The following is a 26,478-nucleotide window of genomic DNA, read 5'->3' on the forward strand; positions in this document are numbered from 1 at the left end:
CGCCTGGGTACACGTGCGTGGGGACGCACGCGTCTTCACGTGGACGATGGGGCGAGTACAGCCTGTCGTCCTGGAGACTCCCGTCAGGAAAACCCACCCTCCGTGCGCAAGGCTGGGGCCCAGAGGGGAAGAGCTTGCACAAAAGCTCATTCTCCCAAACTCCAGCCACCTGGGAGCTCATTAGGCCAGTGAGAGGCTTCCCAAAAGCCTGGAGTCAGGTGCTGTGGCCTGCTGGCGTATATTGAGGCTTATTTAGCCAAATCAAGGGGTGGGCGCCCAGACCACCTCTTCCCTCCCTGCACTGGTCTCGCTGGGCCTTTCCTTCCATTTCCTGTGATGTGCAGTGTGCAGTGAGTGCCCTTTCATTCAGAAACTCAAGGTCTGGCTCTGCTCAATGTGGACATGACCCATCACCCTGGGGGAATCCGTAGGGAAAAGTCAGAGTAGGTGCCTGGGAAGGTAGGGTTCAGGGTTCCAAGTCAGGCCAGTGCTTGGTGGTCTCCAGGAAGGGGTGTATCCTGGAGGCGAGAGCTGGGACCCAAGGACATACCCGTCAGGGACTGTGCAGTGACCAGCCTTTCCAGGTGCAGCCAGCATTCCCTGGGGCCACCATGAGCCCAGCACTCCAGGACAGGCAAGAAGGTACTGGGGTGGCTGCAGCATCAGTCAGGCAGGGAGCAGGTGACAGTGGGAAGGAGCAAACAGGTGCAGGTTGAAGGTTTTCTGTCATTTCTTTATTGGGGCAGGGGGTGTGTCATTCATATGGACTTCTGTGCCGGCCTCCAGCTGCAGACAGATATGCATACTGCTAAGTACACACACACATCAGCTCAAGGCCAGAGGTCTGGTGGGCTGGAGAGGTCAAGCTCTTTCACAAGAGAATATTAGAAAGAGACCAGTTCCAGAGGATGGGTGGTGTCTTTAGCCGCCCCCCTGCCTTGGTGGGAAGCCAGCTGTGTCTGAATGCCAGGGTGCAGCTGTCAGCACTGGGGGCCCAAGGGGGCTGGGCTATGAGGGGAGCTTGGATGGACAGCCTCTGTCCCCCCAACCCCGCGCTGGTGGCCAGGCCCAGCCCTGCCCTAGAGGCAGGTCTCCGAGCTCCTCAGGGACTGTGAAGACCCCAAATGCTCCATGGGGCCACTCCTTGGGCCCTTCTCCAGCCAGGCCTCAGAGGACAACCCTCCGGTCCAGGTGATCCCCACGCCCGCTCCGCTGGTGCCTCACTTCCAGGTGCTTCTTTTGGACCTTCTCAAAGTGCTGCAGCAGCTCTGCGTAGTCGATGCTGGGGGAATCCGCTTTCTGTGACTTGGGAGCTGCCTGTGGACTGTCTCTGGGGAGAAGGAGAAGGGCTCAGTATGGGTTTCAGCACACATGGCTGGGAGCTGGGGGCAGGCGGCGCTGGGCACAGGAGGGCGAGGGGCGGGGCAGGGCCACAGGCTGATGGAGCTCAACCTTGGCGAGTCTGCCTCAGCCTCTGTAACCCTTGCCCAACAGCCCCAAAGTAGGGAAGCCCCATGCACATCCCCTCCCCCTCAGCTGCTGGGACCAGTCAACACTGCTGCTTGGATATGGCCTTTAGTCTGTGGGCTGGCGATGGGGCCCAGAGCAGGCATCGCATTGGGAAGCATTTCCTGTTTACGACTGGCTCCCTTTGGGGTGAAAGCCAGGGCTAGCAGCCAGCCAGGAAGCCAGCTGGGGCCTGGAACAGGGTCCAGGGAGGAGGGGGAGGAGGCAGCCTGGCCCTTTCTCTGGGGGCAGGACTAGGCCTGCAGACAACAGGGATTGTCTACTGCTGAAGAGTCTCCACTGGGCTTGGCAGGACATCTATTATTGAGTGTTGGGGTCCACAGGCCTGCAGTCATTCCCTGTCCCTGGGGAAGGAGAGCTGGTCTCACCACTGGGCATGCTGACGGCTCCTACAGCTCCTGCTGTGACCACCCTCCCGGTTGCTCAGTACAGCTGCACAGGTTGTGCGGCGCATAGCCACAGTGTGCCTGATGTTCCCTAGAGTTGTGCGGCGTAGTGGCCCTGTTCAGCGTGCTCCTGGGGACCAGGTCTCCTTGGGCCCCTTCCCATTATAACCATCCCTCCATCAGAGTGTCAGGAGTCTGTTCCTCTCTTGTAGCCTCACTGACTTGGGAAACAGATCTGTGTGGGCTGGAGAAGTATTTGCTTCTAGCCCCTGAGACCCAGTGGCCCTGGTAAGGAGGTCTCATGAAGGCTGTGGGCTGTTCATGAGAATCCTGGGCCCCTGTGAGTTCATAGGCTCCAGGCAGCAGCTGGGCACAGGAGCTAGAGAAGCCTGGATCCAACTGTAATATGACCACTTCCTAGCTATTTGGCCTTGGACATGTAACTCAGTTTCCCCATCTGTAGAGAGGGACTGCCACAGGGGCCTCTCCACTGGGAGGCGGGGGGGCGGTGGTTCAGATTCAACATGTAAGAGCTTGGGCTGGTACCCAGCCCCGGCCTAGGTCTCCTGTGCAGCCACTGTGGCTATGACCACTGTGCCCCCGAGGTTAGGCTGGCCAGGACCGAGCAGCTCAAGGCCTGGGGTGCATCGGTGGCTCAGTCCATTTTGGGGGAAACACCATGGCACTTCACCTAAAGGAAACCCTCACCAATGAACTTGGCCCCTGACAGGCAACTCTGACCTGACTGCTGGGGCAGGACCAGGGGCAGTGAGAGCCGCCCCATGGTCAGGATGCCATCTGGAAGCTTGGAGGTGGCCCCCTGCACCCCTACTCACTGTTGTTCCCTTCCTGTTGGAGATGTGCCATCTGAAGACACCTTGGATTCTGCCTTGGCTGCAGCTTTCCTGGGGCTCAGGCAATGTTAGCTAAACAACGATCAAGAGAAGCCAGGTGGGGCCCACTCTAGGGGGGGGCTAGACTATGGGCAGCATTCTGGACTCTTTCCTGGGAATTGGGCACCGCCAGGTGGCACTGCCTGGGCTTCTGGGGAGGCCGAGGGACACCCTGCAGCTTAGAGCTCTAGCCCCATGGAGTGACCAGGTGCTGCCTCAGCCAAGTAGATGAGATGCAGGAGAGATCTGCCGGTCCAGAAACGTGGGGCCAAACAGGACACTGGATATGGCATTGGATGCTGGGTGTTCATGGGTCTGTACACCTTTCCCCTCAACACTAATGACACGCCAAGGCGTTTTGGCCAGAGGCAGGACTGAGATTGGGGGTTCCGTGAAGATGTCAGCAGTGGACAGCAGACCTGGGTGATGTGCACAGATAAGGCCAGGGAGGTGTGGGGGTGAGGAGGAGGGGGCCACACCCTGCACTCTCTGGGCCCTCATGGTGCCAAGTGCTTCCCTCATGGACTCGGCCTCTCTTCCTGGATCCTTCCTGGCCGGAGGTCTGGAAGTGGGAGGAGCATGTCCCACGGGAGTGGGCCAGGATCCTCTCCCCGCCTGTCACAGTGGGCATGGCTGCTGCTCAGGCCCTTTGAGTTCTGTTTACAACACTCCTCAGGCCATCAGTGCCTGGGGGACACCCGCCAGCAGTGGAGATGGGATTCCAGAACCCAAAGCCAGCCCTCTCTCCTGCCGTCCCACCCACCCATGCACCTGTCACCAGGCTAATGCTGGCAAGCAGCCCGAGTTTCTTCAGAGGTCCCCTCCTGCCTCACTGAGATAATCATTGGGGAGTGGCCTGGAAGCCTGAGGGGGGCCAGAGTCTCCAAGCCCTGCTGGTGCCTTAAGCACATGGAATGAGGGATGGGCAAGGGGTGCAGACCCCTCCTCCCACTCCCCCCGCACCGCCCCAGCTGCTCCGGCTTGCAGGCCTGTCAGGCAACCCAAAGCTGTCTTCCAGCTGCCTGCCCCTCCCAGGGCTGTGACTGTCCTCTGCCTCCTCTCCAGGGTGTGAGCCACCCCTCTGTGCCCAGCCTTGCAATCTGACCCCTCCCCCAGCTGTTCCGGAGTCCCCTTCCCTGCCCCATCTCTCCCTGCCTGTATTTGTGACACAGCTCTTCCTAGGTCCTTGCAAAGAAAGGCTGGGAACCCAGGGCCTTGAGGGCTGGGCAGAGCCTCAAGCATCCATTTAGTCCGAATGCTCATTCGAGCCAGGAGAGGAGCTTGTCTGAGGTCACAGAGCAAATCCTCAGCAGAGCTTGGACCAGATCCTAGTCCAGGCCTCTGAACTGTCCACTGGCCTGCAGAATCCCCTAAGAGGCCTCAACCCCTTGGCCCAAGACTTCTCTGACTCTGGCCATGGGAGGCTCTGAGAGAAGCCGTTTCCCCCAGCTTTTCCTCTGCAAACTTGTGTCCTGGTCTGTGGCATGCAGGGAGGGCTCCTATCACTCTGAGCTTTACTTCCTCACCCCAGACAGGGAGATGTTGTGTGCAGAGCTCAGACAAGGGAATGGCCGTTAGCATCACAGGGTCTGTGGCCTGGCTAAGGACCCTCCTTCAGGAAGGCAGCAGGGCTGGGGGTGGGGGTGGAGACAAGAACCAAAGGTCACAGGGAAGCAGCTATTCCTGCCTCCTTCTCCCCTCCCCCTGCACCAGGAAAGGAGGAATTCTAAGTGTCTGCCAGCGTTAACCCCAACACCCACCGGACATGGGAAAGGTTGGTGCAGGGGCCAGGCCAGGGAAGCACGGTGTGGCTTCAGGGCCCCTGTGTCCCAGGAGCTAGAAGTATTCCGATCAAGGGGCTCCAAGTGCAAAATCCAACTCCCTGCTCCTCTGGGGATTACCTGGGTGTCACTAAGAGCTGCTGGGACAGTGCCTAGCCCTGTCATCTCAGAGCACTGCTGTCTGGAAAAAGGGGTGGAGGAGGCAGAAGCTGGGCCTTGGCCTGGGGGCCACACCTGCTTGGGGCTCAAGTCCCTCCAGCCAGCCTAGGGTGGCCAGCCTGTCAGGTGGCCCACACCCAGCCTCTGGAGAGGCCAAGCTGGGTGGAAGGGTGGTGGGAGTCTAAACCCAGTGCCATGGAGGGCATAGGGGCTTGGGTCAGGGGCTCTGAGTGTGAGGCAGGCCCATTTCAAGGATGCCTGCATCAGTCCCAAGGCCTAAGCCTGAGGCCCTTCGCAGGAGCCAGGTGCCAGGCCTGCCAAGTGGCTCTAACAGCCTGGGAGGGAATTCTAGACACACAGGGCATCTGATGCAAGCTGGGTGCGCTCCATTCAGCGTAAATCTTCTCAGTGGCTCTGCTTGTTTCCATGGCGACCTGACAAGTGAAATTTTCCATCTCGGATGCCAAATGCCTGTGGATGAGGCAAAGCCTCCAAGGGTTACCAAATATAGACACGGCCCAACAGGCTCTGGGGGCCGGGCCAGCAGTGGGTTCGGGGTGGGAGCCTGGCTGGACGCCCCCCGCCCTGCTGGGCTATGGCCCTCCTGCACGGAGTCTGCCCTGCTGGGCCTCGTGGTGGAGGGACGCCCGGGACCCGTTCTTCCCAGGGCTAGGGCTCAAGCAGTGTAGCCACGGGTGCCTCCTTGTCCCAGGGATGCTGGGGTCTCTCTGTGGAGCCTCTGCCACAGACGGAGGGGAGGGCCGCCTGAGGCCTGGCTCTCATGCCTACTGCCGCAGGACTGGACCCCGTCTCTGACCTAGGACATGAACTCCTCCTCCTACAGTTTCCCTCCAGGGGCCTCCGTCTGGGTGACTCTGCAAGGCCCTTTCATTTTCTAGATGAACTCAACCCTGATTGCTGGGAGACGATCTCGCTACCCTCTACCACTTTGCAAACACTTGCAGAAGCCCCCAGGCTGGTGCTTTAAGAGGCTTGAGTGCAAGTGGCGGTGGGGTGGCCAGTCTCCACAGTGCCAGAGGGACGTGATGCCAAGACAAGGGAGACCCCACCTCGTGCCGAGTCCCTCTGGCCTGGCCTCTCTCGGTGGAGGAAGTGTCTGCCTCCCATGGAGGTGGAGGGTGGCGGTCCCCGCCCGGCACTCACTCGGTCTGCAGCAGCTCGGGGTTGGGCACGCACTGTAGCCGGTGCGAGAGCAGCTGGAAGGCGCTGCTCTGTGGCAGCAGCATGAGCAGCCCATAGAGGGCCTTGATCAGGTACGGGTTGTTCTTCACGTCCAGCAGCTGCAGGCGCAGATCTGCGGCAGGGCAGAGGGTAGAGGTCAGGGGTCAGGCACTGCCCTGGCCACGCTTTGGCCTGCCTAGGAGGGGGCCAGCCGGGTGGCTGTGGCTTAGAGCGAGGCAGGGGCTCCTCTACAGCCAAACACACCTGACCCCTCCTCCGGCAGCCTTCCCCCCCCCAACCCCAATCTCACCGTTCTTCCTGCCCACCCACATAGCCATCTGTCCTGAGAGTCACCTCAGCCTGGTGACCCCCAAGCTGCTGCCAGAGCCTCGTCCCCAAGCCCCTACACTGACTACAGCCTGGTGACGAGGGGGATTGGGGCCTGTAGTGTAACAGATTCCCTGTTCCGCTCCGCACGTGCCAGCACAAGAGAGCTATAAATAGGGTGAGCGGGAGAGAAAGACCGGATTAGGGCAGCTTTAAGGGAGGGCAGGGTAGAAAAATGCTTCTGTGTGGCTAAACACACACCAAGCTCAGGAGTGTCTGGTAGGTGCTTCTGGAAAGCCACCTCAGACACAAGCCCTGCCAGCACCCCACCAGGCAGGAGAGGCGCCCCTGGCCCTGCCCGGCACCCGTCCCAATTCAACAGGCCCACGCTTCCCTCCTCTGAGCCCCTCCAGGAGAATCGCTGGCTCCTGCTTTCTGATGTCTCTAAGGCCCAGTCCTAGGCATCCTTTGTGGAGAACGAGCCACAAACTTCTGGAGAGGCCGCATCACGCTAGCAGCGGTGGTGCGGGGGTCTGGGCTGACACTGGAGCCAGAGCCCTGAGGCCTTGCCCGACCCTCTGCATACCACAGGCAGCAGGAGCCACCAGTGGAGACCTGAGGAGACGTCCCTGGGACTGTGGGGCCGAGGCAGGTAGCACTGAGGGCCAGGCAAGCCAGGGCTGGGCTGGGCGCCGGGCAGGACCAGAGTCAATCTGCCGTGGTCGCCCCAGTGAAGCCCTGGGCCTGGTGAGAAGATGCCTGTAACTTCTCCAGGGTCAGGCTGGACCTGACCTCAGGTGAGTGTGGGCCTGGCTGCTCCAAGGGGCCCCTGGGGAAGTGAGCTGTCGGGCCAGGGAACCGGCTTTGATAAACTCTGCTGAGAACGGGGTCGCCCTCCTGTTCTCAGGTCTCCTGGGCATCTGCCACTGTGGTGCCTGGCCGTGTGGAGAAGCTTGGGTGTGTCAGAGGCACTGCCAGAGGGCAGGAGGCCTAGGCAACCGGCTCAGCAGCAAGGAGGCCACCGACAGGGCCACCTCCCCGCTCCCCTGCCTCACCTAAGTAAACACGCAAGTTTTATCCCAAGTCGCCTACTTTGGGGGGCGAGCACTGTGTGTGCGGAGGCGCCAGGAGCTGTGCTCGCCCCAATCAGCTGCCACTTTTGCACATTTGGCCTGGATGTCACAGTCAGGGAGCCCCTGCCCATCCACTCCCGCCAAACACTGCTTTGCAGAGAGAGGAGGGCGTGGCTCCTGGGCACAGGGCAGCGTGTTCTGAGGTGGCTGCAAACAGCCCTGGGATGGCTCCCTCAACAGCCCCTGGCAGCACTGCTCTAGCCCCCCCCCCCCGCCCCCCACCGNTCAGGTGGGTTTGGCTGCGTGCTGGCCACTGCGAGGCGCAGGTCCTGACACCATGTCTCAGTCCTACTGGACTGGACTCCCCAGCCCTGTCATCCCCAGTCTTCATTCCTGACATTCTAGGAAACACCCTGGGGTGAGTGCCCTTCCTGCCTCCCTCCCCAGCAGGGGCAGAGCGGCTGAGCTGGGCCCACCCCTGCTGCGCTCCTGGGGCTGGGCTCTTACATGTGAAGATGGGGCACTCGATCAGCTGCACCAGTTTGTCCACCTCCGTGAGGAAATCCACCGTGACTTCCAGGTCCCCGCTGGGTGGGTGGTCAAGGAAAGACGAGCCAGGACTGCCCATCTCTGTGAGGGGCCTCTGCTGGGGTGGGGTCTGGAGAGCTGGGAACACATGCTCTTCCCACTGGGGCCCTGGCCTCGTACGTAGAGCCTGCTTCTGCCTAAGCACGAAGGTACACGGAGGACACCAGTCCATCTGCCTCTTTGCTTCTCTGTCCCTCTAAATGAGAAATGGCACAGCTGTCCCCCCTGCATGGGCACTCCGGCTCTGCTCTGTGGCTCTCTTCTCTGCGCCTTCCCGGCTCCGAAAGGCTCTTATCTCAGCCCTGCAGCCTGTGTTGTGGGGAGGGGGAGGCTGAGCAGGAAAGGTCCTGGTTCCTGCCAGAGTGGATGCTTGTCAGTAGGGCCAAGGTCAGGGCTGTGCAAGTGTGTGGCCCGCAGTTTCTGGACCATTCCAGTGGCTGAGAAAAGCAAATCTAGGGTGTGGAAAGAGAGCAGGCACCCTGCGGGAGTGAGGCCAGGCCACACCAATCCTTAATGGAGGCAACTCAGGACCCTCTCTCCTTACCCCCAACGCGTGGCCCGTCAGGAAAGGAGGCCCATTTTGCATCCTAACTAGTTCTTCAATCTGGGAAGCTGGTTTACTGCAGTGTTTTAAGAACTGCCCAGTCTGCCTATGGGTGCCTTTCACAGGCCCTGGGACATGCTGGGGTCTTCTGTCTCACTGAGGCCTCTCCTCCAGGTGGCTTCTCCCCTCTGGGTCTCTGCCAAGCTGGGCTCTGACTCTGTGGCCCCAGAAGGTCCATGAGCTCCTCACCAGCAGTGCTGGAGACACCGCAGCTCCTGCCAGCAGACCTCGCCTAGGTCCACCCGCCTTCCAGTCCCGGCCTCTCCCCGCCTCCGCCCCGGGGCACCCTCACCTGGGCGGCTCCATCTGCACCCGGCAGCACCAGGCTAGGCCTGCTCAGCCTCGCTCCCTGGCTTATAAGGTTTCTCCAGGGCCAGCTCCCCTCCACAAGGCCTGGCACGCCCCCGGCCGTGCCCTCGGCAGACCCAGTGTCACAAGGCCTGGAAGCAGAGCACAGGGATGGGGCACGACGGCGGTGGAAAGGGAGCACTTGGCACTTGCCTGTCCCTCAGTGGCGGGACGGGAAGGACACTGACAGCGAAGGATACAACTTCTGGATGAGGTCATAGGCGTGCCGGTAGTTCTGGGTGAGGAAGCACAGGGACACTGTGGTGACTGGGTTGTGGCACCAGGAGCGGTACAGGCAGCAGAACAGGTTCTGGCTCTCCTGAGGAGGAAGACGTATGAGCGGCAGAGCTCCCACTCCTTCCCGCCCGGGGTCCACCCGGGGCCTGAGACCCAGGGGCCCTCGTGCAGTGCCGGGGAGACAGCTCAGCACCCAGGGCTGTGTTTGGCAGCCCAGCTGGGAACAAGTTATCACAAAGGAAATGCTGACAGCTCTTCCTCAGACCCTGTCATTACTCCCGGTCCCACAGAGCCACGTGGTGGTGGCTGTGAGGGTCGGGTCAGGCGCGAGCCTGTCCTCTGTGCTGGCATTTCTGCCCTCGGCAAAGAGCAGTAATTGTGTGGTCCTGGAGCCTGTGGGGCTGGGAGGGCTGGGGTGTGGGCAGGGAGGAAGCTTCCTCAGGGCCTGGGCTCTCCCTGGCTGCGTCCTGTCTCCACTGCAGACACCATCTCCTCCCTCCTCTGCAGCCCACCTGGAGCTGGGGAAGTGGCCCGGAACGGGGCCCACACCGTGGGGGACCCCTCTGCCCTGAGAAAAATCCTTAAGTCCTCTGTGAATGTCTGGAAAGAACCAGAGGAAGAAGGCAGAGGTGGCCTGGATCGTTCTGAACTGCCTGGCCCCAGACGCCCTGATGGAGGCTTGGATGTCCCTGAGACTCCCCAAGAGTGGGCCAAGGCAGGGTGTGAGCTGGGAAGCAGGGTGTGGGGGTGGAAACCACAGCCCACACTGGGGAATGAGACCCCTGGAGCCACCAGCACATCCGGGTCGGTTCAGCCTCCTGCCCTTGGGCCGAGCCAGACCCTTGACCCGTGTCCCCCAGAGCAGGACAGGATGGTCTCTGAGTGCCTCCCTGCTCTCTCTGACCAGCCCTGGTGGGTTCTTATTCAAAGCCTGGGCCAGGCAGTGCTGTGACACCCTGGCTTAGGACAGGATGACTTGTGAGACAGACATGTCCAACTGCTGGAGAGCGGGGACAGGGCCGGGGAAAAGGAGGAAGAGAGAGAGCCCCTGATGTCTGGAGACGCTGTCATCCAGAAACCTGACTCAGACAGGGTGGCATGAACTGCTGGGTCCCCTAACACGGCCACAGAACCCAACCTGCTCATTCTGCAAGGGAGCAGTGACCCCCTCAGACACTGGGGTGGGGTACGAATGAGTGAAAACACACTGTCTTTGGTGGATCTGGAAGGCATGTGGACCCTAGAGTCCAGAGCCTTCTGTGGGAAAAGATCTCCGCAGTGAGCGGCCCTAAGGAAACCGGCTGGGACTTACTGCCATAGCTGGCACTTCCATGTAGCCAACCTCGGGGAATCTGTGTTTCACACCGGACCCGGAGATCCGGAGTTCATCCCGTCTCCTCTCTGTGAGCCTCCTGGGGCCTTGGGGTGGGCGAGCATAGCTGTGTGCCCGAGTGCACACGGGATTAACCCCAGGGCCCGACACCCCGGCCATGGAGTACCAGTGTCTTCAGGTCCTTGAGCTGGTTTCTCAGCTGGAAGAGCTCTGTGGAGGTGAGCAGGATGGTGTTGAGGGTGTGGACCATGGTTGAGGCGAACTTGAGGTCCTCCTCCCGGAGCAGGATGTCTGCCATGGAGTGAAAGATGTTCTCTGCATTCAGCAGGAGGCAGAGCTGCCTGGAAGACAGGAAGAGCGGAGGTTATGGAAACCTCTGGGCTTAAACTTGGAACCCCTCCTACCGCATCCTGAGGGACCCTGAGCTCTTCTGGGTCTGGCCTGGGACCCCAGCTCTGAGGCCTGTGGGGGTCAGTGGGGCCTGGCCCCATGCCTCCCAACACTGCTCACCCTGGCCCAGCAACTCTGGAGCCCCGCAGGCTGGATTCACCTCCCTCCCCCGCCCTGTGCCCCCAAATGGAATTCTGAGAGAAGCAGTGGGCCTGCGGCTACCAATATCTCCACAGAAGCCCCAAGTTACCTTTCCGATCTCCCGCATAGCACAGCAATATCTCCCGCATAGCACAGCNTAGAACATTGTCTTCATGTGACAAGTACCACACGTACTGGTCCTCCGTGTGCTGTCCTCTGCCCTCCCCCCTGGCGTCAGGAACCTGTTTGTTCACAGCTGCACCCCCACCTGGAGTGCACGGTGCCTGCTGGTAGCAGGGGTTCAGGGGGTGCTTGTGGGATGAACGAACCCTACGACAATCCTGAATTTGTTTTCTTGTTTTTTTGTTTTTTAATTTTAAAAAATGTTTTATTTATTTTGAGAGAGAGAGAGAGAGAGAGAGAGAGAGAGAGAGAGACAGCGTGAGCAGGGGAGGGTCAGAGAGAGAAGGAAATACAGAATCTGAAACAGGCTCCAGGCTCTGAGCTAGCTGTCAGCACAGAACCCAATGAGAGGCTGGAACCCATGAACTGTGAGATCATGACCTGAGCCGAAGTCAGACACTTAACTGACTGAGCTACCCAGGCGCCCCGACAACCCTGAGTTTTCTCTTTGCTGACTGGATAATGAAACGCTGGTACAGGGAGGCAAAGTTAGGGCCGCTTTTCCTTCTGCCACTTCTCTAGTAAGAGTCTTATGGGGGATAAGACTTGGGCTTTGTGCAAAAGAGTCTCAATTTTATTAAAAGGAAAACCGGAAATCCAGAGAATGGAGAAAAGGAGATTTTTCCAGGGTCCCTGGGCCAGATGACGTCAACAGTGACAGGCAAGTCTCAAGGACAGGCTGGGAGGAAGCCTGATGACCTTCCTAGATTGCCATGGTGTCCATGGAGGCCTGGCCTTGAGGGTACGAGTGGCCCTTCCTGCGGGAGTCCAGGGATCCCAAGGTTCCTGAAAATCCAGAAGGGCAAACCAGGGAGCCGGTAGGTGGGGCTTACAGGATAGGAGTCTGACCATTGAGGTCCTGACCACACCAGCACGGTACCCCCTCCCATTTGGGGTTTATGTCTGTCTGCCTGCCTCCTTGTCTCTGCTTCTGGGAAGTATATAGATTAGGACTCCAGCTTGTGGGGACAAAGGTCTGAGGCCTCAGGGTCTTGTGTGCTGAACGTGAATCACATTTGGAGCCAACATGCCTGAAACATGTCTATCCCAGGTCACTAAACTCACACTAAAGTCTGCATTTATCAGGGTCTGGTTTCCTGCTTCCCTCTGAATACCAGCCATGCCTTGGGGCCAGACAGCAGAAGATTCTTCCCCACCCCCGGCTCCAGAAAAATCCCAGAGCATTTGGTAATGGAGAGGCCAAACCACGAAGCGCAAACAGTGGGCAGGCCGTCTCCAGCCCAGGCCCAGCTAGAAATGGCAGTCTTGGGCAAAAACCCATCAGAGAAGTGGCAATGCGGCTGTTGGGGGGTGGGGCGGGAGGGTGGTGTGGGAAGGGCTCTGCCATCGCCTGGATGGCTCCTGACCAGCTGGGTGACCCCAGTATCTCTGGGCCACAATTTCTTCACCTCCTGATCGGGGGTAATACTTACCTGTACAGTGAGGGCTACTCAGAGGAGAGCTGCTGAGACCAGGGATAGCTCATGTAGGGGGTACACGGTCTGTGGTGACTGGACCCTAACTGGGGTGACAGCCAGCTCACAGGAGGAAGGCTGGCCTTTCTGTAGAGCACAGATAGCACTTTCTGTCCCCTCCTGGGCCTCCCACCCCAGGATAAGCTCTGTCTCCAGGGCTGTGGGATAGAAATGTTCCAGAAGGGCAGGCCAGGGAGGAAGGGGAGCATTCTGACAAATGGTCACAAATGCCCATCGCCTGCAGCTGCTGCCGTCTCCATGACAGAGGCCAACAGCTGAGGCTTTGCCAGGCAGCGCTCTCCAGGGACCGTGGGGCGAAGGGACCGGCAGCAGCCCGAGGGCGGGGCTGGCACACTCACGTGAGGACGGCCAGGGAGGTAAGCAAAGGGGGTGGCGGTAAGGACAGGTGGGTGCCACGGCTTCCTGGTGTCCCTTAGAACCCAGGAACACCTGGGTTGCACTACAGAAGGTGAGGGATGGTAGAGTGTTCTAGAAATGCTCTTCTCCTGACAGCACACTCTCCTGGCTTTCCCCTCCTTCAGCGACTGCAGCTCCTCTAGTGTTGTGGTGGTTCCGTACACGTGCACTGTCTCTCTCCCATGTCTCGATCTCTTGGTGGTTGAGCCTGGTCCTCTATTTTCAAGGCTGTCTCTAGATCAGCAGCTGTCCAACGGGCATTTCAAACTTGGCAGGGTCACAGCACAACTCTCTGGGTCCCCCTAGGCCTGCGCCCCCAGCCCTCCCCATCTCAGGAAGCGGTGTCACTGCTGCGGCCACCTAGCTGCTCTGCCCAGACCAAGGGAGGAGTTGTCCTCGATCGCCTGGCCTCTCCGTCCAGTGCGCCCACCAGCCTGGGCAACTGTCGGCTATCCTTTCTGGTCAATCCCAAGCCGGCTCCTCACTGGTCTCCCTGCTGCTTCTCTCAGCCCTACTGTCCACCCTCTGAGTGGACTGGCCACCGGGGCAAGCCTTATAGAGTGCTAAACAGAGCATGCCCTCCCCAGTGGCTTCCCACTGGATCTAAACAAACCCCAGCTCCTTGCCACGCCTCCAGGATCTCGCACCTCTGGTCACTTCTCTTCAACTTTAGCTCTTATGATTCCTCCTTCACTCCTGGCATGCTGGCCCCTTGTGCTTTCCTTCTGTTCTGTTCTGATCCTTCTGTTTCCTTCTGTTCTGATCCATCCTGGCCTGTGAAAGTTCTGCTGAGGGACCAGCACACAGCCAGCCAGCTCTGGCCATCGAGCTGTCAGCTCCAACCCCAGGCCCTGGGGAGGCCTCTGTCCAGTGCTCATCTCCCACCAGCCCTTTCTAAGGACAGTCCTGTGTCTTTCTGAGCATTTCTCACCACTGGATCATCCGGGTGACAGACTTGTTTACGGGGTCCTGGTTGTCTCTCCCTCCAGAAAATGAGCTACAAAGGCCAAGGCCCTGCCTGTGAGCCTCATGATGAGGGCCTGGCACTGAGGAGCTGCTGAATAACCACTGCTGAACGTACCGCGGGGACCGTGTCAAGGCCCGGCGATCCTCCGGTGCACCGCTCCAGCACGCCCCCTCTGCTCACCCTGGGCGGCTCCCGGCATGCTGTGCACAGCCTGTCTGCAGAGAGCAGCTTCCCAGGTGCTACATCCCCCCCTTATCACCCAGGGTCTGGCTGCCCCGCCCAGGGAACGTGGGAGGCTGCTCAGGAGACCCCTGAACCCATGCTGTCGGGACACGGCAACAACACATAGCACAAGGAGCCTCCCTCAAGCTCTGTTCATGAAATCAGGGAAAGGGGGAAACGGAGAGAAGCTGGGAAGAGGCACCTCGGAGAGGTACAGCCCATCTAGCTTCCAGCCCCGCTGTGCTCTGGATGTTTGCTTCTGCAAACAGAAGGGAACCTCTACCCCAGGAGGGGCTGTTCTGCCCCATACCCCTGTGGCTGGGGCAGGACAAAGGGAGGTATGCAGAGGGAGGGGCTGTTTTGTCTTATCCAGACTTTGCCATCCCATCCCAAGGTCACCCCAAGTTTGGGGAGAAGGAAAACAATTCCAAGGCTGCTGGGACACGATGCCTCCAGAAGGCAGGACCAATGAAGTATTAGCTAGCTCACTGGAAGCACTTACCGCCCACTGGGGGAGAACAGCAGCTCGAGCCTCTGCAGGCTCAATGGGTCCTGGGCATGTCTGGGGGAGGGGAAGGTGAATCTGGGCAGGTCAGCTGAGCCATACCCTGGAGAGCTCTGAACAGGATGCTGATTCCTCTTCCTGAGTAAGAAGGTGGGAAGGGCACCCACTTTTCACTGCAACCCTGACCCAGTGAAATGGCCTGCACAGGTGGACTCTGAGTTCCCAGAGGCCCAGCCCTAGGGGGTCCTCCCATGTCATCTTGTGGAGTCCTCACACGCCAGGCAGGGGGTACACCTCTTACTCCACACAACGCCACCAAGCACACAGCTGATCAGGGGACAAGGAACAGAGGATCCGGACCCAGAAGAGGCCACTTCCAGAACCTGAACTCCTGTTCCTCCTTGGCCTCCTTGGTGCCATCCACACTCCGTGGGGGCCTGAAAGGTGGCCGCATTGCAGGGCTGCTGCTCCACCGCCTCTCAAGCCCCAGCTCTGCCTGAGCTGCTTGCCTGGCTCTCCAGCGCGGCATCAATAATGGAACACAGCTTGCAAACACTAAACATTTGCCTGTACTTTTCTTCTTCTTCTTAAATAGTTTATTGTCAAGTTGGTTCTCATATAACACCCAGTGCTCATCCCAACAAGTGCCCTCCTCCATGCCCATCTCTCCCCTTCCCCTCTCCCCCACGCCCATCAGCCCTCAGTTTGTTCTCAGCATTTAAGAGTCTCTCATGGTTGGCCTCCCTCCCTCTCCCCAACTATTTTCCCCTTCTCCTCCCCCATGGTCCTCCATTAAGTTCCTCCTAATCCACCTATAACGTGCAAACATATGGTATCTGCCCTTCTCTGCCTGACTTATTTCGCTCAAAATAACACCCTCTAGTTCCATCCACGTTGCTACAAATGGCCAGATTTCATTCTTTCTCATTGCCATGTAGTACTCCACTGTGTACTTTTTAATACCCCTATTAAAGTGCTATTGATCATGAGACAATGGCTTGCAGAATGCCTGGGGACAAGGCAGAGAGGTAAGGCAGGAGGAATCCTCCTCGGGGACTGGGAGGGCGCAGCCTGGAGGCCCACCTCAGGGCAGNCTCCTGTTCCTCCTTGGCCTCCTTGGTGCCATCCACACTCCGTGGGGGCCTGAAAGGTGGCCGCATTGCAGGGCTGCTGCTCCACCGCCTCTCAAGCCCCAGCTCTGCCTGAGCTGCTTGCCTGGCTCTCCAGCGCGGCATCAATAATGGAACACAGCTTGCAAACACTAAACATTTGCCTGTACTTTTCTTCTTCTTCTTAAATAGTTTATTGTCAAGTTGGTTCTCATATAACACCCAGTGCTCATCCCAACAAGTGCCCTCCTCCATGCCCATCTCTCCCCTTCCCCTCTCCCCCACGCCCATCAGCCCTCAGTTTGTTCTCAGCATTTAAGAGTCTCTCATGGTTGGCCTCCCTCCCTCTCCCCAACTATTTTCCCCTTCTCCTCCCCCATGGTCCTCCATTAAGTTCCTCCTAATCCACCTATAACGTGCAAACATATGGTATCTGCCCTTCTCTGCCTGACTTATTTCGCTCAAAATAACACCCTCTAGTTCCATCCACGTTGCTACAAATGGCCAGATTTCATTCTTTCTCATTGCCATGTAGTACTCCACTGTGTACTTTTTAATACCCCTATTAAAGTGCTATTGATCATGAGACAATGGCTTGCAGAATGCCTGGGGACAAGGCAGAGAGGTAAGGCAGGAGGAATCCTCCTCGGGGACTGGGAGGGCGCAGCCTGGAGGCCCACCTCAGGGCAGAGGTCTGCCCGGAAGTGGATGCTGGTATGGAGCCGGAGCCCTGCACATGGGCTCTCCCTCCCCTCCCCCAGCCTCCTGCTGCCTGCCTGGACAGCTGTTCCCCTACTTCTGGGGCTGGGTTCATGCCGGAGAGGGAACAGTTCTCCCAGTCCCTCTGTCATATACCAAGAGCCCTCAGGGGAGCAACCTGCCTCTGGCCTGACCCAAGAAAGGGGACCTTTACTTTCCCTAGTGGACTGAGATGACGCTGCATTGCCCAAGGAGACGCCTTCTTTGGGGGTGACTTCAAAAGGCCAAGGCCTATAGCGGGGCCAGGGGAAAGCACTCTGGAGCACGGCTGGCCTGGAAATGGCTGCAGAGGCTGGTGTGAGCTTTGTGTTACCATCAACCACTAACACGGCCAAGTGTACACGTGCACCAGATTCTGGCCCTGAATTGCCACCGGCCACAGTGGCAGATGCTCTCCTGAGCCCCTCTCTGACACCCACACACGGCCCCAACTTCAGGGGATGTGTGGGTAGGAGGAAGAAGGTATCAGCTAGCCTTGCAGGTGGCTCAAGACTAGCCAGAAGTCCCGCCCATGAAGCAACAGCTGCTGCCCGCTTCATGGGAGAAAGGCACGGGCAGAGGCCAGCCCCCACTAGGCCAACAGGGAGTTTGGTGCTTGTCCTTCAGCTCATCCTGGGAGTGAGAAAGGGGCCATGTGCTGCTTTTCCTCTAGGGACTGGCTGGGGCCACCAACTCAGCAAGGCCAAGACTTAGTTTGGAGGATAAGAACTGCCCAGTGGCTTTGAGACCCACCCTGCCCCCATGGGGGCCAAGTGCACGGCAGGAAGGAAGAGGCGAACACTGCTGTCTGAGGGTACAGGGTGGGGGCTGCTTCTGCCTCCAGATGCCTCTCTCCAAGTGGCTGGCCCCACTGTCACAGGGTTCACTGAGTGGGGCTGGGCAGGGCATGAGGGATAGGGTTCAGGGCTGAGGCCTGATTTGGTAGTGGGAGAGGTGAAAAGGAGTGGGTGAGTGGTTCCGTTCAGGACAGATGCACCCCTGGGCCTGGGGAAGTGCAGGGCTGAGCCAGAGGAGGGGGGCGACTAGGGAGCAGGCTCCTTCCCAGGGCCAGGCCCATGTGCAGGAGCAGGGCCCCCAAAGCAGGGCCCCTATAGCAGGGCCAGGCCCCAGAGGTCAGAGTCCCCAGTATGGGCACCAGTCTTGGGGAGGAAGCACTCTGGCTCCCTGCTGGGCTGTGCTCTGGGGAATCTGAACTCTGCCATGTGGCTTCGGGGAAGACACTTCTTCCCATGACCCCACTTCCTTGCGCCCTCTGAAAACAAGACCAGCAAGACTGCCATGGCCAGAAGCTGCACCTCCTTCACTGTCAGCCAACCAGTCCTGGCTCCCTCCCGGGGCTCTCCTCCGGCTCCCATCCCCAAGTAAGGGCATGCTGATGCCCTCACACCCTGCCCCCAATAGTTCTGACACAGAGCCCAGAGCTGAGGGCTGGCCAGCAAGGCAGAGTGAGCTAATCTACACTCACAGGGGTGTGAGTTGGGGGGGTGGGGGGGGAAGGTGCTGCCCTCCTCTCCCCTACCATCACCTTCCACAAGCCTGGCTTTTTTAAAAAAGCCAAAAGGCAGAGGCAGATGATGTGTGTGACCCATGGAGGGGATGCCCAGGGTGAGCACTCAGCCCGGAGGGCCCAGGAGCACCCTCCTTGCCTGGTGACCCCACAGTGTTGGGTTTCATGCTGCTGGTGGGCACAGCCTGCCCCAGTGGTGACTCAGCCCAAGGCTACTGGACAGATAGAGTCAAGAGAAATTTAAGGGGAGAAGGGGGCCTTTCCCATTTTTGACTGTCCCAAGCAGATGAGAGGCACCAGCACAGGACACAGAACAGCTGGCCTGGTGGGGAGAGATCCGGACAACAGCACACTTGAGTGGACAGAGACGTCAATGTTGGGAGACAAGCTGGAGAACCCAGCTCCTGCCCCCAACATCCCCTAGTTGCTCTTTATGCACCATTCCTGCTTTAACCTCCTGCGTCTCGGTGCCAACTGCCCAGTGAGGAACCCAGAACTCAGAATTAGCCTTGAGAGGGTGGGTCCCATCTCTTTAGCGCCCCCAGCTCCCATGCGATCAAGGGGATGAACCCTCCAGATCCCGAAGAACCATTAGTGCCACACAGGAAGCTGGCGATGTGGTTGATCCCACCGGCACCTCCTGCTGGGCTGGGCCCAGTAAACGGCTTCCCTGACACAGACAGGAAGGTCTGTCTGCAGCTCCTACACGGCCCCTGGATGCCACTCTGCCTCACCTCCACTTCTGCGCTATGGCATCAGGGGGCCACCTGGTGCCTCCAGGTCCTGCCTAGGCAGGTCTGGGCCTCTGGCCGCACCGGACCTGGTGGGACCTGGCCTGCGGCCTGGTTCTCTGGGGAGGAGTGGTCAGCTCTGGGGTCACGCTCCGCTGGGGCCTGGAGAGTGACTGGGTGAGCAGGCCTGGATCAAGCTCCCTTGCTGAGGCTGGAACTGGATGCTGCCTCTGAGGAGAGCGCACGGTGGGGTGGGCCCCACGGCCCTCTGCCAGGTGGCCTCAGGACCAGGCCTACCAGGGTGAGAAATAAGTTTCAGGTGTGTCTTGTGCAGATGTCCTTGGCAGCAGGGCCGAGTCACTTCTGCTCAGAGTTTTCCCCTCTCCCTCCAGCTGGGCCTCCTTCCTTCATCTGCATTCCGAGTGCCTGTGTCCTGACCAGGCCAGCACTGTGCATGGAGGCCTAGGCCCTCACTTCTCTCCTCTGGCTGCTAGCTGGGGTCCACATCCCCTCAGTCGTCTAAGGCCAAAGGGTCAGGGGCTTTCCTGGGAGATGCCCAGAGTCTCACAGCTGTAACTCTGAAGTGCAGCCTGATGTCAAGTACAGAAAACACAGGGGCCCGGAGCCATCGCCACCATTCCCACTGGAAAGGGCCCTCCCGCCCTGTCCCTGTCCCAGTCCGACAGCTGGGATCCTTTAGGAACTCAAAGGGAAAAAGCAGCTTTCGGGTCAGGGTAACATTAGAGTGGGGAGGTACTAGTGGCCTCCCCTCTGAAGTTCAGAAAGCTCCCAAGCGTCACTGCCCCCATCTCTCCCCACCCCACACTCCTCTTCCCTTCCAGCTCTCTGCTTCCCAAGTATGAAAACTGTAAATCTGTTTTATTTATTTCAATCAATCCTCAACAGTGTGCCCCTCAGGGCAGAGGCAGCCATGGTAACCCTGCCAACTCATGCCTTAAAAATTCATCCTGTTTAATGCAGTTGATGTGTCTGATACGTTTAAAAGTTTCTTTGGGTGTGGGGTTGGGGATGGGGGGTGGGAGGAGGCGTGAAGACTTGTTTTTCTGGGTCTTGCTGGGAGCTGGAGGAAAGTGATGGAGGGAGGGGCACAGCATGATGGGGAAGAGGAAGAAAGGGGTCTTTTGTCTACTCAGTTTTCTGTTCCTCTATTAAAGGGCAGCATGGCCAGGCTCCTGGGGGCCACAGACACCTGGCGGGGCGCATCCGGAGACCTCCAGGGAGGGCTCATCTGGATGGGAGTGGCTAAGAAAATCACGGCTTCCTGGAAGCCACCTTGTTCTGAGCCAAGCCCTCTCCAGGTTGGTTTGGGGTTATCTCTAGGGACCAACATGCGAGTGGGGCAGAGCGAGGAGAGGGGACTCCCGCCTCCTACACTGTCAGGGTGCTCAGGTGGCCCTTCCTGCCATGTGAGGGGCTCCACCTATTCCTTAGGGCAGAAGTCGTCTCCTAGACATGGCCTGGCTGACAGACTGGGCCCCATTTTCCTTGTGCTCTTATCAATCTGGCTAAGCCCGTCTCCCACTGTCCATCCATAGGGTCCTCTCCAGCCCCCTTCAGGCCTTTGTTAGAGCTGTCCCCATCCAGGACTCCTAGGAGAGGTCTGTGCCCCTCTCCTGCCTCACCTTTGCTAGTTCCCCACAATCTCCTTCCTCACTCGTGTGTCTCCTCCTTAAACTACGCTTCGCAGGGCACGATGTGCCTGAAAGCACACGAGGCCTGGCCCAGGGCTGGGCCCCTGTGGGCAACAGGGATGGGTACTTCTGGAATAGAAGATTAACTGCCTGGAGGAGCAATGCGGCTTGGATTACTTCAGCTGTGGAACCGGCCTGCATGAGGAACTGCACGCTCGGGCTCGGGGAGCCGGCTGGGTTTTGAACCCTGCACTGGGGGGATTTGTGCAGAGTCTGGTTCTAGCTGAAGCACTTTCAGAAGGAGCCTCTGAGGTCAGAGGAGCAGGTGTCTGACTTACAGACAAGGTCCAGGTTTGTGTCCCAGAAAAGAGGCCCTACCCTCTACCCCACATGGAGATGCCCCAGAATATGGCTGGATGCAGGTCGGGTGGCAGGGGCGGGATCCTGAGCTGGAGGTTCTTGGGACACCACAAGACAAGCAGGGAGGACCCTGGGGGCCCGGCTGAGTCGTGCCGGTGCTACTGGGAGGCGGGGGAGGGGGTATGAGCTGGAGGCCGCCTCTCCAGGTCTCCGACCCTTGGTAGCATTTCAGTTTTGAACACTGAGCAAATGAAAACAAAGGGAAGGGTCACTAAACGAAATCCCGTTGTCTCCACGATGATTCCGAGAAACACTGACACACACCTAGCCCTTGAGAACAGCCGGCTCCCACCTTCTCCCGTCACAGAGGTTCCTGCCCAGTAACAGCCACACAGCACAGGTTTGTGAATGCTTTTTCTACACGAGGTACGCCATGTACCCTGAATCCTGTTAACATGGGGCAGGTGTTATTTCGGCAGAGGATGAAAGCGAAGCACAGATTAGAGCCTTGCCAAGGCCCCGTGCGGTGGCCCACCCCTGTGTGCTTAGCGGCTGCCTTGCCACACACCCGGCCTGCAGGTTTCAGGGCCCAGCTGCCACAGGAGCGGAGACATGATTTTTCTGGAAGACAGATGGTTTGGGGGGCACCTTGGCTACAGATATCACTGGGCCCTCTGATGGCCTGGAGCCTGAGTTTCTCCAGAACCTTCCTGTGGCTCTGGGGAAGTCTATCTGCCAACCAGCAGCTTCTACCTGACCAACAACCTGAGGCTACGTCTGTGGGTGGCAGGCAATGACCACACTGGCCACATCTGGCCAGGATAGCGCTGACCTGTGCCCACACTTACTTCTGACCTGCTGGGGTGATGGCTTTCCTCCTAGGTGTCGAGTGGGTGGCAGAGTTCAGGAACTGCCTTCGTAGTTCTGCCACCGGAACCCAAGCTCAGAGCCAGTTGGCAGCGGTGGGGTGATTCCATCAGCAGCTTCCCAGAAGCCTTGCTAGAAGCTGTGGCTCCTGAGTGTGGGTTCCAGGCCGGCTGCTGCCTGAGGTCTGAGGGCGAGGGGGAGTTTCAATACAATGAGCACTGGTGCTCGGACTGTGGGTCCACATTGCCAGTGAAACAGCATCTCTGAGCCCCGCATGCCTGGGAGTCCCTGGCTTGACCATGAGAGAACCACGGAGGGAGACTTTCTCGCCCTTTGAAGCCCTCTGAGCTCCCACCCTTCCCAAGCAGGATTTCCTCCCAAGGACGTGCTCAGCCTCCCTGCCTGTGACGCGGCCTCATGCTGCCCTAATGCTGACACGCAAAGAGCCTGCCAGATGGGTTTCAGGCCCCAGATGAGCCTGCCCAACTTCCAGCCAGGTGCACGGAGGTCCTCGGGGATCATGCGCTCATGGGACAGAGGAACCAAGTGAAGCCAAGCACTGGTCCAAGGCCACGCTGCCAGGCCCACAGTGGAGCAGAGCCCCTGACCCAGAGTTCGTGTTCCATTCAGCCAAACATTCCCACGCTGTGTGTCACCTGCAGGACACAGACCCCCCTCCCCAGCCCAGCCCTTCTTTCCACCTGACTGAGAGCTCCACTTCCTTGTGACTCAAATGTCCAGCGCAGAGACGTCCCTTTACCCGATGGCTTGTGACACATTCACAAGGTAGAAGTAGACAAGTAGAGATGGGGAGAGTCTTAGGACAGGTAAGGGCAAGGCCCCCCACGTCTCTGCCATTTCCCTCTTCAAACTATGGGGGTGACCTTCTGAGGAATAAGGCAAGCAAGTAACAGAAGTGCCAGGGGCCAGGGCAGGGCTGTTCCATTGTACTTGGGAACTTCCCTTGTTCCAAATGTTACCTGTTAGCAAGTCACTCTGTTCACATTTTCTATTACTTCATCCCATTATTCCCAAACTAGTCCTCTGTCGCAGGCCCAGGGATTGCCTCCCACTGCTGCTTTTATGACCACAAACATTTACAGATGGTGAGCACCTCCCTTCCGCCTTGCTCGGCACTGAGCCCAGACATCGAGGCCTCCCCACAACTCTGCCCCTCTAACCTTAAAGCCATGCAACCGACTTGAGCCCAGCAGCCTGCTGTTCACGTGGCCACTGTATGTGGCCAGAATGCTTCCCTCCCCAAATTCTTCATCCAAATGGGCTGGCTGTCCTTGTGGTTGTGGCTCCTGGGTGATCACAGTGACCCGCCTCTATCTCATGCTTCTGTGGTAACTTTAAAGGCTTTAAGTGCCCTGAATGGTTCCAACCAGGGGCTGCCATCTTGCTTTCTGGTGGCAGACTCAGTTCTCTGCCCTGGGGCTCCACACCTCTGGGGGGAGGCACCACTATGGCCCCTCAGTGTCCTCATCCACCCACAGGTAACACAATTACCGGTCAGAACCGGAAAGGCCCTCCACGCCAGGAACAGCACCTTACCAAGAGACCCTCAACCTGGCTACATGTTGGGAGTCACCTGGAGACCCTATGGGCTACTAAGACCACACTCAGGCCCACTCCAGGGAGTGGCCATCTCATAATGGGCTTCACAGCCAGGGCTGAGAACCACGGCCCCCAAACTGCCTCCCCAGAGCTACTGCCACAAGCTCGGTGATGCCATTCTCCGGCAGAAACGCGGAGGTCTTACTAGCAGTCCCAGAGGATGCACAGCCCTGGAACTCTGGGTGTCAGGCCTCGGCTGCCGTCCTTCTCATGACATACCCTCACCTCCCCAGAGCCTGGTCCCAGTCTTCTAGAAGTTTCTGCCTGGTCTCTTGCTATTTCCCTGCTGGTCTCCACCTCAGGGGTCCCACCTGTGGCACACAGCCCGTGTGCTCCATTCAGCAGAAGGAAAAGGAGGGCGGTTGTCAGGCCAGACCTGTGCTGCCACCTTCGCCTCAGGCTGTGGTCCCTTGGCGGTCACGCGCTGGTGTGTTCCCCCAGCCTCAGATGCCCCAGGGGGAGGAAACTCGGCTCACCAGCCGCTGCGCTGGGCACATGCCAAATGTGCCTTTCTGGCCTTCAAACCGTTAGTCTTGGGGTTTTTATGAAATATTATAAAGTGGGATTGCTGTCTGTAGCTCTTTACAAGTACTCAAAGGGCATGGAGATAAACGTCAGAAACAGAATGGGAAGTGAAACACTAATACCCACTGCTGGTAACAAAGAGCAAATGTAACAGCAGCCTGACTGCTGGGTCTCTTGGAAAACAGTATAAAGATCAGAGTGAAAGGGCTGGGAGGAAGGAAGGGCCACAGCAGAAGTGACCGGACAAAGACGGCAAGGACGGGACTCCTTCAGTTCTTTGTGGCCAGCTGGAAGGTGGGGGGTGGGGGGAAGGTAGTGTCTCTTATTCGTACCCTTCTCCACCCCCTGCCAGGAGGCTGAAAAAATTCCTCTCGTGATCAGTCATTTTCAGGAAGTCTTAAGATGCATGAAATGGGCTTTTCATCCCAATGTTCCTTTCCAGCCCAGGAAATCTGCACCAGATTAAACGCACAAGAGTGAGAAAGGGTCCCTGGCGGGAGGTGTCCGTGGAAGCCCCTCTGGGGAAAATGTGTGTAGGCACCTGGAGCCCCAGGGCCCGACCACAGACCAGGTTCTCCTTGGCAGAGCTGGGCCAGGCAACGGGCCTGCGGGGGAACAGACATCCTGCCCTTCCCTGGGACCCGCCGCTGCCATGGAGCAGAGACCGGGCCACCACACACAGAGAAATACGCGACAGAGATGAACACGGCAGCGTGGTGACCTTAATAAGGGAGGGCGACCTCAAGCCACTCTGCTTTGGCTTAGAGCTTAGAGCGCAGTGAGCAGGCGAGCTCGGGGTCCTGAGGACTGTGCGTTCTGCTGAATGACGCGTGCGTGAGGGAAAACGAGGCAGGCTGCGGGGCGATCCTGAGTCCTGAATCCACTGCTGGAAAGCCACGACCACAACTAAAACCAGACTTAGCCAAGCTGTGTATTTGTAAATGCAGACACAGAGTTTTGGAAGGAAATCAATGACACTAAAGCACAGTCTACTGGAGGGGGACGACGTGGTGGAGGGCCCTTCACATCTCATGCTGTGTCTTCCGGATCGTTTCAGTTTTTATCTTGCGTGGCTGAGATTTTTTTTTTTGTTAAATAATAGATAAGGACATTAGAATCCTACACATTCGGGGATCGTCTGGACTCCGTCATGGACAGCGTCAGGGGCAGAGCAGGGGAGAAGAGCGCCGGGAAGGGGGAGCCGCCTCACGGGGTGCGCATGCTCCAGCCCTCCAGCAGAGCCGAGACAAGACTAGACGGCAGAGCCTCGCCCTCCCGGGTGGGGGCTGCTGCAGATTTGCAGATTTAACAATGGAAACATGCATTTTACAAATGAGAGGATCAACAGCCGGTAGATGGTATTTTTAGCTACTGTGGCTCTTTGCTTCAAAGGCGTAGGTTTCATCTAAAACCAGGCAAACCTCCTACAAAGTCTGCCTGCTTGCAAGGAGTGATTAGCATAATACGAGCAGGAGAACAGGCCTGGCTCCACTCTGAGGCAGGAGTGCCTACTACGGGGAGGCCTTCTCCTCAAAGAGAATCACGAGAAGAGGAAGTCTTCTCAATGGAGACAGGCCCCTGCCTTCAATCAGGGTGGGAGGACTGCCCCGCACCAACGGCCCAGGTCGGCCCGGTGGGGTGGGTGCGAGCAGCCGCACAGGGGGAGACCTGAGTCCACACGGGGCCACAGCTGTGCACAGCAAGGCCACCCTCCGGGCTGTTGCTGACAGCGTCGCCGTGGCTTCACGCGACCACCTTCTTCCAGTAGAAGGACAGAAGGTCTCAGGGCTGCCCTTCCAGATGCCCCTTCTGAGCGGTCGGGCAGAACCGAGTCAAGGCCGAGGACAAGGGTGGACGGGGAGATGCAGGGGGGGCTGTCGCAGCAGGAGGACTCAGACGGGGACCTCTCAGGGAGGTGTCCTCCCTGGAAGCTGTGCCGTGGACCCCTGCCGGGGTCCATCCGTCCTGCCCTCCCTCCTCCGGGCCTCCCCCCACCCCTTCTGCCCTGCCATCATGCTGGCTTGGGAAGACGGAACGTGTGGAGAGGCTTGACATTTTCTCCAAACACCACAGAAATACAATGGAAGCTGCGACCTTCTCAGAACCGTAATTACAGATACTCCTCACAGAAGCCAAGCTGGGGGCAGATCTCACTGGACTGGGCAGCTGCTCGGTCACACCGGTCCCAGAGCCCCATCCTGGGGAGACTGTGACCTTGGGCTGCAGTGTGGGGCCGGGGATATAAAGTGGTACCGCTGCTATTTCAGGGACTACTGGCATGAGACGGAGGAGAGGGACAGCGGGGGGGGACGGGGGGGGAAGTGACAGAGCAGCCAATTCTCCACAGCCCCCTCGCCTCGGGGTCCCCATGGCAGTTAAGATCGCAGGCTTTCCTGTGGAGGGTCAAGGGACCGGGAAATACTCACAGATGGGGTACACAGCTGAAGATCTAAGAAACCAATTACATGTTACTGGGGGGCTGGGAGAAGCAGAAGGAATTGGACCCGGGCGGCCGCTCAGGCTTCAAGGGCAGGAAGGAAGTGAGGTAATGCTAGGAATCAGCCAACTGTTTGGGCCAGGGGCTACTGACAGAGGTGGACGGGGGTCTTC

At 58.7% G+C, this 26,478-nt stretch overlaps 1 protein-coding gene and 1 long non-coding RNA gene across 2 annotated transcripts in view; one reads left to right on the plus strand and one right to left on the minus strand.

The window, feature by feature from the left end:
* Positions 1 to 712: 712 nt before the first annotated feature.
* VAC14 (VAC14 component of PIKFYVE complex) overlaps positions 713 to 26,478 on the minus strand; it is a 101,165-nt gene continuing 75,399 nt past the window's right edge. The window contains exons 15-19 of the mRNA XM_077756336.1: positions 10,605 to 10,779; positions 9,069 to 9,187; positions 7,836 to 7,915; positions 5,911 to 6,061; positions 713 to 1,330 (exon numbers count right to left, since the gene is read on the minus strand). Coding sequence (XP_077612462.1) covers positions 1,168 to 1,330; positions 5,911 to 6,061; positions 7,836 to 7,915; positions 9,069 to 9,187; positions 10,605 to 10,779 — 688 coding nt within the window. The 3' untranslated portion in view covers positions 713 to 1,167. The remainder of the gene's footprint in view (positions 1,331 to 5,910; positions 6,062 to 7,835; positions 7,916 to 9,068; positions 9,188 to 10,604; positions 10,780 to 26,478) is intronic.
* LOC144225142 (uncharacterized) lies at positions 12,907 to 15,298 on the plus strand. Its single transcript, XR_013333215.1, has 3 exons — positions 12,907 to 13,004; positions 14,034 to 14,247; positions 14,946 to 15,298. It is a non-coding gene; the product is annotated as an uncharacterized LOC144225142 (long non-coding RNA).

This window comes from Crocuta crocuta, unplaced genomic scaffold (assembly GCF_008692635.1).
Source record: "Crocuta crocuta isolate KB4526 unplaced genomic scaffold, BGI_CrCroc_1.0 scaffold388, whole genome shotgun sequence".
Lineage (NCBI taxonomy): Eukaryota > Metazoa > Chordata > Mammalia > Carnivora > Hyaenidae > Crocuta > Crocuta crocuta.